This window comes from Colius striatus, chromosome 2 (assembly GCF_028858725.1).
Source record: "Colius striatus isolate bColStr4 chromosome 2, bColStr4.1.hap1, whole genome shotgun sequence".
In the NCBI taxonomy this organism is placed as follows: domain Eukaryota; kingdom Metazoa; phylum Chordata; class Aves; order Coliiformes; family Coliidae; genus Colius; species Colius striatus.
The window spans coordinates 27,579,709-27,592,547 of NC_084760.1; the positions used below are offsets into that span (position 1 = coordinate 27,579,709).

The window sequence follows — 12,839 nt, forward strand, 5'->3', positions numbered from 1 at the left end:
CATCAGAAGGGGGAACTTCACTTAATGGTGTCAAAAATAGAGCAAGAAGAGCTTAAGATTATGTGTTCAGTATCTCTGCCATCTGTGAAAGTCCCATTGCATGAAATACTTATTGTCTGCCCTGCACAGAGGTAGCTGTTGTAAGAGCTCACCCTTTCTTACCTAAGGAGCTGCAACAAGCTCCCATTTGCCGAACAGTCTTTTCTTGCACTCTCAGCGTGGGTACTTCTTAACCCAGCAGCAGGTCCTTTCTGCATAACCTACACCAGTCTGACAGTTTGGTAGGGAGCACTACAATATCAAAGTATTTTACCTAGAGGATATTTGTTTATTTAGAATAAAGTATTACCTGTTTGTGGTTTTAAAGCACATAGTACCCTCCCTCCAACTGCAGTGGAAACCAAGAGAATGATTAAGTAACAATTGAAAGAAATAGGGTAGAGACAAAGACTATGAGGGAAAATAGGGAGGAAGAGATGGAAAATGAGGGAGCAAAGGGAGGATGGGGTCATAAGAACAGGTTGGAAAACTTGAAATAGAAATGTAGAGTCAGCAAGAGAGACCTTGTGAGACAAGTAAAGGTGAGAGAAGAGATGAGGGAAAGGTGTCCTGGCCCAAAAAAAGTGGCAAATGTCTGTACCTTTGACTGAGAATCAGAGTGGCATTCCCTTTTAGATGTTAACACTGAGCATATTGAGGTGTGCACTGAGTGGGCATGAACGAAGCAGGATGGGAAACACACCGAGTACAGTTGGATCAAAGGGGGAGTGTAAATTGAAACATTTGCTGGTGGTGCAGATGACTTGACAGAGTTTATTATAACCATAAAATTACTGAAAAATGCTAGAAAATGTCAAGACTGGAAGGATGTACCTTTAAAGGGGAGGGCCTTGTATTTGAATATCTTGCCTAGAATATATTCGAATGTCTTTCCTAGAATATTTAACTCTTACTTATTTTCACAGCTCTTTTGTAGTAATTCGTGCTCATCCAACTCACTTTAGAGGTTGGACATACCGGCTTTAAGGAAAGGGTGAAGCAGTTATACCGTAAGGTTTTGGCCAATGTGGGAAACGTGGAGAAAAAGTGAAGCTTCAGGTGATAATATGGTGAAGTCAAAATATGTCTGAAAAGAGGAGAATAATTGGGGATTTGAACAGAAGCTAGTGATGAAAAGAAGAGAGTCAGAGCAGTCTGTGAAGGGTGCAGAGACAGTTGAGCTGCCTGAATGGCTTACGCACATGTAAGGTTAACACTGACATATGGAGCAGATTTAAATGACAGGCCACAACTTCATTTTTACACAAGTATTGTATCTAAGCATACCGATAGCCTCGTGACTGTTTTGCCAATTCATACTTCCCCATTTCATTCTCTGAACAGGCTTTTAATTCTTGAGAGTTATCGTAACTGATCAATACAAGATACTCTGAAATATTAATAAAAATGAAAATAAACGTAGGATGTTACTAATAATACTTCTAATGAAAGAGCCTTCGCAGTTTTGTAAGAGGGCCCATGTAAATAAGACACATTGTGCCCATCTCTGTTCAATATTCCAGCGTCTTCTAAAACAGCCATCTGGCCTCCAGATCTCAGATCTGAATTCACCAGTCCAAAAACTGAAAAAACCTATCAGTTCATTGTGTAAGGTGAGCCATAAAGTACTGAACTCTTAAGTGAAGAGATGAGCCCACTGTCTTTTGCACCTTCCTGCATTGAATCTATACATCCCTGGCATTCTCAGGGCTAAAGGAGCTTACATTTACCTGTACAAGATTGTATGTACTGGAACATCCATAACTTTATGAACACCGCCTTTCTGGCTCTCAGGGAAACTTTCCTGAATCTGCTATCCCGAAACCAAGATGGAGCATCTGTTAAACCATTACCCAAACCTGGCAAATGCACTATTTTAAAGAGAATGTTATGGCACAAGCAGTGAAGTGCAAAGATCATCACAAACTATGGTCCCCATGGGGCTCTAGCCATCTGCTTGATAATTATGTATACCACAGCCTGGCTGCTGCACAGAAAACAAACATCACTCCTGGCAGCTTCATCCTGCCATATAATTACTTGGACCACCACAGGCAGATTTCCAGGAAAGTTATGCCTTTTTTCTGCCCATTACTGTTTTTGGTTTTTGTTTGTTCCCCATTTAAAGGATATATCTGCTCATTCTGCCACATTCTCCCTCGTTCTAACCTGCTTACATCTGCCTTTCCTAGTCTATGCTAATTTCTCTCTCTGACAATGAAAGTGCATCACATTACCCAAGTCATGCTTCCTATGCTGCAAGAACTTTGCTCATATTAAGCTAAAGTTGATATGACAATGGAGTATTTAACATCTTTTATGCAACCCTGCGTAAAAGTCACCATTTTGATAGCAAAGATATATTCACTGTCTTAGCTTTCTCTTTGTCTCATCTGAGATCTCAAGAGGTGACAGTTAATTCAAAGCAGTCAGGGCATACTCCTCTGGTGGCCAAATCTCTAAGAAATACAAAAATTGCACTCATCAGCATCTGCCTTTCCTCCCTGCTGTTTTTCCTTGTGTGAACAGCTCTCCACTGTGTCCAAATAGTTGACAATGGGGGACAGTAGTCATTGTGTTCATCTGTTACAGACAGATAGACTTGAAAAGAAACAACCAGTGTAAATGAGCATTGCTTTCCCCAGATCACAGTCTCTTTGAGTCCTGTGTTACACTGCTAGATAATTGTGCTGTTTGCACAGGCACACAGATGTGATGACTCCAGTAATGCAAATTTGGGTACTTAGGTGATATCGCTGTTAGGCAGCAACTGAAAAGAAGTTGAGGAGCTAGACTTCTCTGTGCCTCAGGGAGAAGAGAATATGGACATCATTCCTAGATTTATGTGTATTAAGAAAAGCTACTTGGTATAATATTACTTGTTTTTAAAAGATAAATGGAGATTATAAACACATCTGTATGAGTTATACACACAACTTTGGACTCTGCTTAGAAATTTCTGCAGGTAGAGGAGTCATTTCTTATTCATAGTCCTTCAGAGATATCACATTATATTTGTCACATCGCAGAGCTTCTACTGGTCCTGTCATATAGTGTGTCTTTATTTATGAATGAATACCCACACAAATTGATCAATCACGTCCTCCTATTAAAGCTATGGGAAGTTCACTTTGTTCTCTGTGACCATCAGCAGAGCCTGGACATCTTGTCGGGTCTATTCCCTTACTCAGCGAAAAGTCTGAGATGCTTCTGTCTTCCATGATGGCCACATTCAACCATCCTTGACAAATTGATTGGAAAGCTCCCTTTTTTAACAAAGCTGTTTCTCTAGTGAAGACCTTTTCATTACTTTAATGATTTTTTTTTTTTAAATGAAAATTTTTTAATTTACTTTACTAGTAAACTATATCATGACATGTTCAGGATCTGAGTTATGATTATCCCTAAGGTAATATTGTGAAAATTGTCTCTGATATGATTTAGTCTCAGACCAGCCAACAGTCTGCTGAACAGCCCCAAAGTATGGCTGAACAATTAGCATGGGCCAGGTGCTGTTTGTTATAGGCAGGTTAGCTACACTCATCTTCATTTGAATAGGAGCTTTCCAATACTACAAATGAAAGTGCATTCATTTCAAGTGCATTTCATTTACTCCACAGAAGTAGCTTTCCATTCCAGAGACTGTAGTGTTCGTATACCATATGGCACTGGTACCTTCTGTCAGAGGAAGACGTGTTTTCTGTGTGCCTTTTGAATGAGAAGCTCTTTGATCCTAGATGAGGCTGCTGAAAACTGGAAAGAAGAGCTGTGTCTCAAAATGCTGCAAAATCACAAAGTACAAAACATGGTATGGACTTGCAGCACTTACATTACAGTAACACATTCACACTGCCTTCAGCAGTGCAATGAAATAAGGTTAGAGCTCTTCTGGGGACCACATTTGCCTGTATGCTGCAAAAAGACGTCTACAAAAGTTGCCTACCTCCAAAGGACATTTCTCCAAAGTGTTTATTTCTCATTAACACAAGTTTCATTATTTCTGATGGGAACTCAGAAGGCAAATAATTCTGCTGTCAAGTACCATTGATCTGACGAGTGCACAGATTTATTTTTCTGTCAGCTGAGAAAGGGCTACTTTGTACATTAGGGATCAATTTCATAACTGAAGAAATAAGAGTATATTGTTAGGAAAAACAGATTTTTTTCTAACTGTGGTACCCATAGTAATATGCAAAAACATCCAGGTGGTCTACATCAATATACATGGGAGCTGATCTGTCAGGTAAGTCTTCATCTGACCCTACCCATAATTAACTGCCTACATACCATTATATACTGTGCACTGAGCTGGTAGCTAAATATCAGGCAGACAGAGGGTCGCTCAGGTGGAGCTCCTTGCTGCCCACAGCAGAGAAGGGCTGGGAAGCCAGACAGGAGCCCAGGCTGGGGAGGACAGGAAGGAGAGCAAGTAGCTGTTAGCTACCAGTCTGCAGGAAGAGTGACAAGAAGACATTGGGATGGAAAAAACTGATGTTCGTTCAGTAAGTTCTTGTATTTGTCCTCCTTCTTGCATAGACCTGGTGCTACAGTGCCAGTCACTGGTGCTCAAGAAAATTGTGTGTGAAAGCCCTGATGTAAGGCATGTCTGGAACCCTGTGCAGAAAGCTTTCCTTCTCTTTCACTGTACACCTTCTTAACCTCAATTTTTAGTCAGGATTTTTACTGTTTGCAAATTATGTTTCATTTCATGGTCAAAGTTGGTTATCTCCAGTAGAGTTCACAGGTACTGTATCCTCCTATACCTTTCTTTGCAGAATTGAAAACTTGCACCCTATAGGGTATTTTTCCAAGTATAAATGTTCAACTGAGATGTTCATACTGAGTCTCCAGCCCTTGGAAGAAGATATGATGAACTTGTACTACTGTCATCAATTTCATGTATTGACATTGGATTTTTTTTTTTTTAATTCTTCCTTTACATTTGAGGGACACATTTTTTTCTCTTGCCACAGCACTAACCTGAAAGATCTGTTGAAAATCAGCAATGATTCCTTTATATCTTCTTTTTTTTCTTCTGAGTCACAACTTTTCATGATTCTCTTACCATGCGTGTATTATCTGCACAAATTGTTTCCAAAGACATTGCCTTGTCTTTATCTGTATTATAACAATTGTTGGATTTTTCAATCTACCATGGTACTATTATTAATTTTGCCTCAATTTGCATATGAAGACCTCAGTGAAAAATGAGCTCTGTTGTTTTGTGTATGTAACTTTACATATATATATATACACACATACATAACTACATGCTCACACAGATTCTCTTCCCTGTTCCTTCAGCTATTTGGTAACCTATGCTTGATTGTTTAAAAAATATTTATTCTTAACATTAATTTAAGTATGATGGATTTGTTCTTGTTGTTAGATACTATTTAATTCTGCATGCTCAATGATTCCCATGTGTGTTTTTCATCTGGATGTTTCAATATAACAATGTGAAAACCATAACGTGTTTTGTTTCTTCAGTCTGAGAGTTTTCTAAAAGATACTTTATCTAGCTGCAGACTGTTTCAAATTCATCAAGGCATTAAAAATAACAGCTCAAGATTTTTGGAACCTTGACATGACGTCAAATAACCAAGATGTTTTTATTACTCAGTCATAAGGATCACTCGAACGCTAAATGTCCCAGGGAGCAGTGCTATATGACCTCTTAATATCACTGCTCATGAAGAATGTTTCATTTAACTTCTTCAGATCATTTACTTTTCTGATTTGTGACGGATTAATGGAAATTTGACGATTAGTTCAGAAGCACACTCGATTGCCTGAGTGAATATGAACTTGGGTGAAAACAGTTCAAGACTTTCTCATTAGATTTAAAATGTGTTTTTCAATTAACAAAATGTGTTTATAATGTAGGATGTGTCTAGAAACAATCCATCTTATGAGCTAGTGCCCATCTTGAGAGATTCTTTCATTACTTGATTTACTGAATAGAAGTCCAATTTTTCACTGTCTGTTTCTCTTTATTATCTCCTTCTGCAAACTGACAATTAAAGCTCTGAAATAATTTACCATTGCCTTTATCTTTGAATTAATAAAAAACCAATTAAAAATAAAATAACAAATTTGGGAAGTCAGTACCACGCCTGGAAAAATACAGCCTATCAGGCAATTCATTAAAGCAGGCCAGCAGAAAATATTAAAGTGTAAGAAGGAATACAAGCATTGCTCTCCAAGTTATTGGAACATTTGTGAGGGGCTTCCACATCACAGCCTTAACAGCTGTAATGCCTAATTTTGAGAAAAGTAAACAGCTCAGAAAAACCTAGGCTTTTTGGACAGAGAATAAGACTCTTACAAATGGGATATGCTAATGCTGTTGTACTGAGGCACCTGACACAGCTAGTAGGAACAGCTAAGAACACACAATTCCCATTATATGTACTTCATGGTATAGTGTTTGCACTGCTCAATGCAAGGTGGAGTTTCTCTCCAGTCATGATTCCCTTCTTTTACAGGTGTCCTTTTCTTGAACATTTTGTTGTTTTTGTTTTTAAATGATGTGTGCAAAAGGAAGACATATTGCCACTGCTTGTGATTTTACAGTAATTTGATGTTGGGAGGAAAGTAGTGAAAGACATTGGTCTGGTTCCTATTGCTATTCAAGGAGCTTATGATGTCACAGAACCATATGTCATGGTTCCCACCATGGTTCCCACCATGGAAATATTCACAGAATATTTTACTCATTGCAAAATGCTACTAAAGGAGGACAGGAACCTCTACCATGTGTGGATTCTTTGAGTGTGACAATAAATCGCTTTCAGTACTGGAACCGCCCATTTTTCCTTCTGGAATCTTATATCCTCTTGTGGATTTGTCACTGACCATGCTGGAAGCCTCATTCACAGCAGGCAAAATACTAAAATGGATCTGTCATACATGTATTATGTGGTCATTGGTCATTGGAAAAATCATGCTTGTTGTCTTCTTGAAATTTGTTATATTTACCTCCCATCTTTAAATCCAAGACACAAACCTCATTGTATGATATTGCTGTGGTTTCTACAAGGAGGCCATGCTTTGTAAGAAGGCAGAAATCTCACCATTAAGCTTACCATTTAAAGGATCTGTCTGAAAGAGATAGAGTTTGTTCTGAAATCAGTGCTTTTTCAATCTGAAAGATTAATTTTGTCTCATTTTAAAAATAATTTTTTTGTGATTGAAAGCCAGTGGATTTCAGACCTTCTATAGACCTTAAAAATCATTTCTCTGTTCCTCTTTCTTCCACATAAATCATAATTTGCTCTTTTGTTAAGGCAGAGTTTTCAAAGTTATATACAGAGTTAACATGAATTCAGAGACTAGAAATTGAGTGGACTCTCATCTGCAGCTAAATTTGCCACTTATTCTGCATTTATTACAAAATATTATAAACCATAACAGATTTGAAAAATTCTTAGGGATATTTTGTGTAACCTGAGTTTTAATTTTTTTCCTTGCAAGAGTTAAAATGTTAATTTGGATTTAAATCAACATTTTAACAGGACAATGTCATGGCCTATAGAGTTACTCCGTTAGCATGCATTGAATCTCAGTAATCCCAGTTATTTACATGTTATATTCCACCTGTTTCTGAGAACAATAATTTATCTGAAAACATGATTTCAGCATCATACACTAAAATTATTTTGTAGTAAGCAAAGTCTATTGATCTTACTCAAGGCAAACCATTAGCCTAAGGAAAGATAAGAATGTAAGATACATTCAACCACCCAGGGAAAACTTTTCATCTTCAGGATGACACTATAACTAACCTGCAAAGGCAGAGACATTATTTTAGGGGATGAGCACAGCATTTGGAAATCCAGGCACTATGTCATCCAGATGGATAAATAGTTTATTCATGCACAGACCATTAAACCTTTCCACATAAGCAAGCTACTTCTTCCTTCTTTAAGGCTACTCATTGCCGGAGTACAGGTCCAGAGCTCATATTGCTAATTTGGATGTCATTGATTACTGCAGATAACTGTTTTCTTATTTACTGACCTGCTTCAGTTTATTTTCTATTTGTTAATTATGGTATTGTTAATTAGATAGTTGTTAATTATATGACAACAATATAATGACAGAGCCTGTAAGAAAATATATAGGGATGGACAGAAAAAAAGATAAATACACCTCCCCACCACCAATCTATTTTAACCTATTGTAAAAAGACTGGAATAATATATGAACTATTCCATTACTATAGAACTATTTACCTACTATATATAGTGTGTTTTTTTCACTCCTTATCTCATATGCCTTATCATATTTTTATTCCACAACATTGTTAGAACAATTTTATGAGCTCATATAAATTTTTTTACAACTTCACGACACAAGCTGTTCCATGGTGCAAATATGTTTTCTAAATAATCAGCTTCTTTTTAATTTGTTTTCCACCTGCCACTCACTGGACCTTTAATTCTGGGCTGAAATAGTTAATTATCATTACCTATTTACCTCTTCATCCCACTTCTAGCTTCACGGACCTCTGCAAGGTCTTCTCTAAGTAAAGAGAATATCAACAAAAATATCTTTCTAATAAAATAGAATTAATTCCAGAAAAAAACAAAGTGCTTAAGGTGACTAGAAGTCATGGTGTCATTGAAACCCAGGTAAACTAATCTCTTCTAGTAAACTAATTTTATTTCTTTTTTTTTTTTTCCATTTTTTTGACTTGATAACATTTTGCTGAACTAACTAGAATGAGTTTCATTGCTGTTGTTTGTAGGATGTTAAGCTGGAACTTCAGCAAAATTGCTTCTGGTGGACTATGGTGAAGTTACACGCACTTTTATGCCCCTTTTCTTGGAAAAGTGTTCTTGGAATGTTAATAGCCAGAAGAGATCAGAGACTAATTTTTCTATTATAGATTAGACATCCATATTAACAGAGCGTCCTTCATGCCATGCTCAAGCACACTAAATATGACAAAACGGTGTAATCTGCTATCAAAAATAGCTCCTACAGCTGCACAAATTTGTCTTGGAGATCTCTCATTCTAATCCAGTGCTTGTAAGAGCTGATGATGCCTCAGAGAGCTGAATGGGTCTGCAGACTGTTGCACTGTAAATGTAAGAGTTGTTCTGGAGTTATAGAAATGTGTCTGTTCCCTGTATCAAATATCTGTTGCGTATTTTGAGTATGGGCTAGTTTTTCAGAATAATATAGTAGGTCTTCAAAAATCCACGTATGTGAATAATCTGACATTTTATTGCTTTGGGATATTCCCTTGAACAGAATTTATCTTTTTTTCAACAACTAACTCAAAGATTTACTTTGTAACTCTTTAACTTCTAACACCACAGATAGATACTATACTGTTCTTCAAAGATTCAAATCTTGGGAAATTGACAAATCGAATGAGTCAATTCAAAACTTAACATTAAACAGTTAACTATTAAGGTTCACTGCTGCTTTTCTAAAGAGTGTTGTTTAACATGAGGACTGGTTTGTACTTGTCTTATATTCCATGTTTAGATAGTCATTGATCCATGCAGTTTCACTGCTGGGCAAGAATACCTGACACTCCTTTGCACAAAGAATGGCTGAAGACAAACAGCAATGCTGAAGCTTTGCTTTTTGACTGTGAAACTGCAAAGAAAATCAGACTTGTTTTTCACTTTAAGAAAGCCTCTCAGCTCTCAGAAATGAAACTCGTAATAACTGCAAGGAATATGAAGGGATGTAGGTCCACATTCTCTTAGGTGTTTGGAATGGATCTGCTTTCTTCAATGATTTACTGTGCCACAGAGGAAGCTTTATGTTTTCTTATGTAAGGAAACAACTTTCAAAGATTTGAAATTTTTAATGAGCTTAAAGAGATATTGCAAGTTTGACTTCTTGTTTGCAATCTTAAAGCTCCCAACCACAGATGATAGATCTACTTTCCAATAGAGGTCTCTTTCCCTTTGCTTACTTTTCACTCATATTCACCCGCTTTTGCAAGGAATGGGGTTATGAATTATATTCTTGAGCTGAAATTTGCTATAATGGTATTAATAATCTTATTAATAATATTAATAATCCAGTCTGTTCACATGCTTGTAGTTTTTCTTTCACTACCATATACCACAATCACCAGCTTCAGGATGCTGATACCCAAGCCCTATCACCTTATTACCTATGGCAGAGATCAAAACACTGATCTTTGGCTCCACCTTGTGATCTGCCTGTCTAGACTAGCAAAAATGAAATGAGGGAATCCTCAATCCTGACTCCAGCTCTGATTTCAATCTATATAGGAAATAGAAATAAAAGGGATTATTTAGATAAAAATATTAACTTTAGAAGAAGCAATAGAGCTGAAAAGTGTAATTAGATAAAGTGGCTCAGAAATGTAAAATAAATTATCTAAGAGAACAAAACAAAATTAAAAGTGCTTCAAGGAAGTTGGTGGGCAGTCTGGTGGTTATCATCCGAGTTTAAGAAGACCTTTTTGTAAAGTTCCACTACTAGAAGACATAAAACAAGACACATGATTGCCACCTTTGTCATATACATTGACAGAGAAATAGTGAAAAGTTTACCCAGAATTTACTTTACTGCATAATATGGCAATACTTACTTGTTTTTGTCTGAACATTTGTCCTTCACATTTCCATGAAAACAACTTTGATATCAGAACTGACTAGACAGTTAGCTCTTGGTTCCTAGCTGGACAAAAATAAACAATTCAAGCATTAACGTCAGTTTCTGCTTTGTGAGAACATACTGTGGCCAAAAAGATTTTGAAATCATTTGCACTCCTGAAGCTTGAATGAGTACCAGTGCATAAAGCTGATAGTATAAGCTGGGTCCCTGGAAAGTATACTTCACTTTCAGATTTCAGAACAGTTACTACCATCCATAAAGTACGGAACTGTGGAAGATAATCTCCTCAACAGACAAAAGGTCAGACTATAAAACTTTTGCTTGCCTTTTTCATCATATTACTTCAAGAAATGTAAAAAGAAAGGGTGTTTACATGTTGAGTTTCTAGGGGCAATATTGCTTCCCTGAATTTTTACAGTTGATTTACTTAATTATAAATTTTCTTACATTGATAGAATATAGAACTAAAAATATTTTAAATCTCTCAATCTCCAATCAACATAGTACATGTGAAAAATGTTACCTCTTGGAAAATTTCCATATTTGTACCATTGCAATAACTACCAGAGAACCAGTGCACTGAAACAGAGAATGTAGCTCACATTTGCCATGTGAGCACATTCACTGTACTGCTTTGATGCCACAGTTATATATGGATAGAAGTATAGAGGGGTCTGATCGATAGTCTCAGTACTTTGTCTTGTTTCACTATCTTACGTGTAATGATTAATTTACAATCATGTTAGCACATAGAGAAGTTAATGATGAATGATAAAACATTGTTGAATTTCTAAGATGTAGGTTAAGTGTTGCCAATGCTGTCAGACATATTATGCTATAAAATAAAGTGATGTATCTCCTTGTTCTAGAAGTTTCTCAAAATGGAAAAAATAAGAGAGGAAAGAAAAAAGAGGAAGTGAGCTACAGTTATTTCTAAAAATCAATATTTTATTCTTCAAAAACATAGTCAAACGCGTGGCTACAAATCTAATTTAAAAGTAAGATTTACAACATGTGGGAAATTATTTGTAGTATGGTTTATAATTAGAAGATGAAGGTATGTATTTTGTCAACAGTTATCTCTTCTTTCTTGTAGATGAAAGTGTTCATTATTTTGGGAATTTCAGCAGTTATAGCCTTCACAGCTGTTTTCCTTTCTTTCCTTCAAGTAGGCAAAGATATCCTCTTTGGTAAGTGACAGAAAAAATACATGTTATTTTCTTTCATTGGTGGTTACTGTTAAAATGAAAATACACTGGCACTGTAGACAGTTTAGCAAGGGCAGTTTAGCTTAATCTCTTTTCATGTGCAAAATACACTATCTGACTGAATTCTATGAGAATTATTCCATGGATGTTTTCTTTTAAAATGCAGCTTCATAAATTCAGAAAGGAAAACTTTGTATATGAAACGCATTTCAATTACTTATTATTTGACTATTTTACTTTCTTGGAGACATTGATATATCAGATGACGTGTTTACAAGAATGACTGCTGGATTTCTTTCCCAGATTGACAATCACTACACGTACTCATCCTGGACTAGAGTCAGTTGTTACAGGATGTCCCACCTGGCACCCTGCTGCTGGCCCACAAGAATGCATTTTTCCTGTGAGTCCTTTCTCTGCTGGGACTCTGCAGATAGGAAATTTTAGAGCATCTCAGATTGTAGGGATATCTATATTCAAACAATATACTCTTGCCATTTTAAGCATTGGTGCTATTTTATTTGCATCTTTTCAATCTAAATGAGTTAGATTTCGTGGACTAGTATTACAGCAGATACCAGACTGAATTTCAAGAGAATTCTTCAGAGACCAATTTTACATTAAAGTAGGGCAGAGATGATGAAGAAACAAGATTTCAGTCTTTACATTCTCTTAAATTAAATAGCTGTAGATACGATTCATAAGGGACAGGAATATGATTCCTCAGGAAAGTTTTCACCTGAAGTTAGTGTAGAATAACAAATAAAGTAAACTTACATAAAAAAGAAACGGAAAATCTGAAGTCTAGGATTATTCTTGATCATACATTATTCTCACTTGAGCTGAGAGTCCTATTCAAAAAGTCAATCACAGAAATAGCAGAACATCGACTACAGATAAAATACGTCACCTAAGATTATACTGTACATAAATGATGAGCAATTGTACACAAATGATTGTTAGCAGTCTGTTGTTATT

At 36.4% G+C, this 12,839-nt stretch overlaps 1 protein-coding gene across 1 annotated transcript in view; it reads left to right on the forward strand.

Moving 5' to 3' along the window:
• Positions 1-11,749: 11,749 nt before the first annotated feature.
• TPO (thyroid peroxidase) overlaps positions 11,750-12,839 on the forward strand; it is a 40,317-nt gene continuing 39,227 nt past the window's right edge. Inside the window, exon 1 of the mRNA XM_061990176.1 lies at positions 11,750-11,843. Coding sequence (XP_061846160.1) covers positions 11,750-11,843 — 94 coding nt within the window. The remainder of the gene's footprint in view (positions 11,844-12,839) is intronic.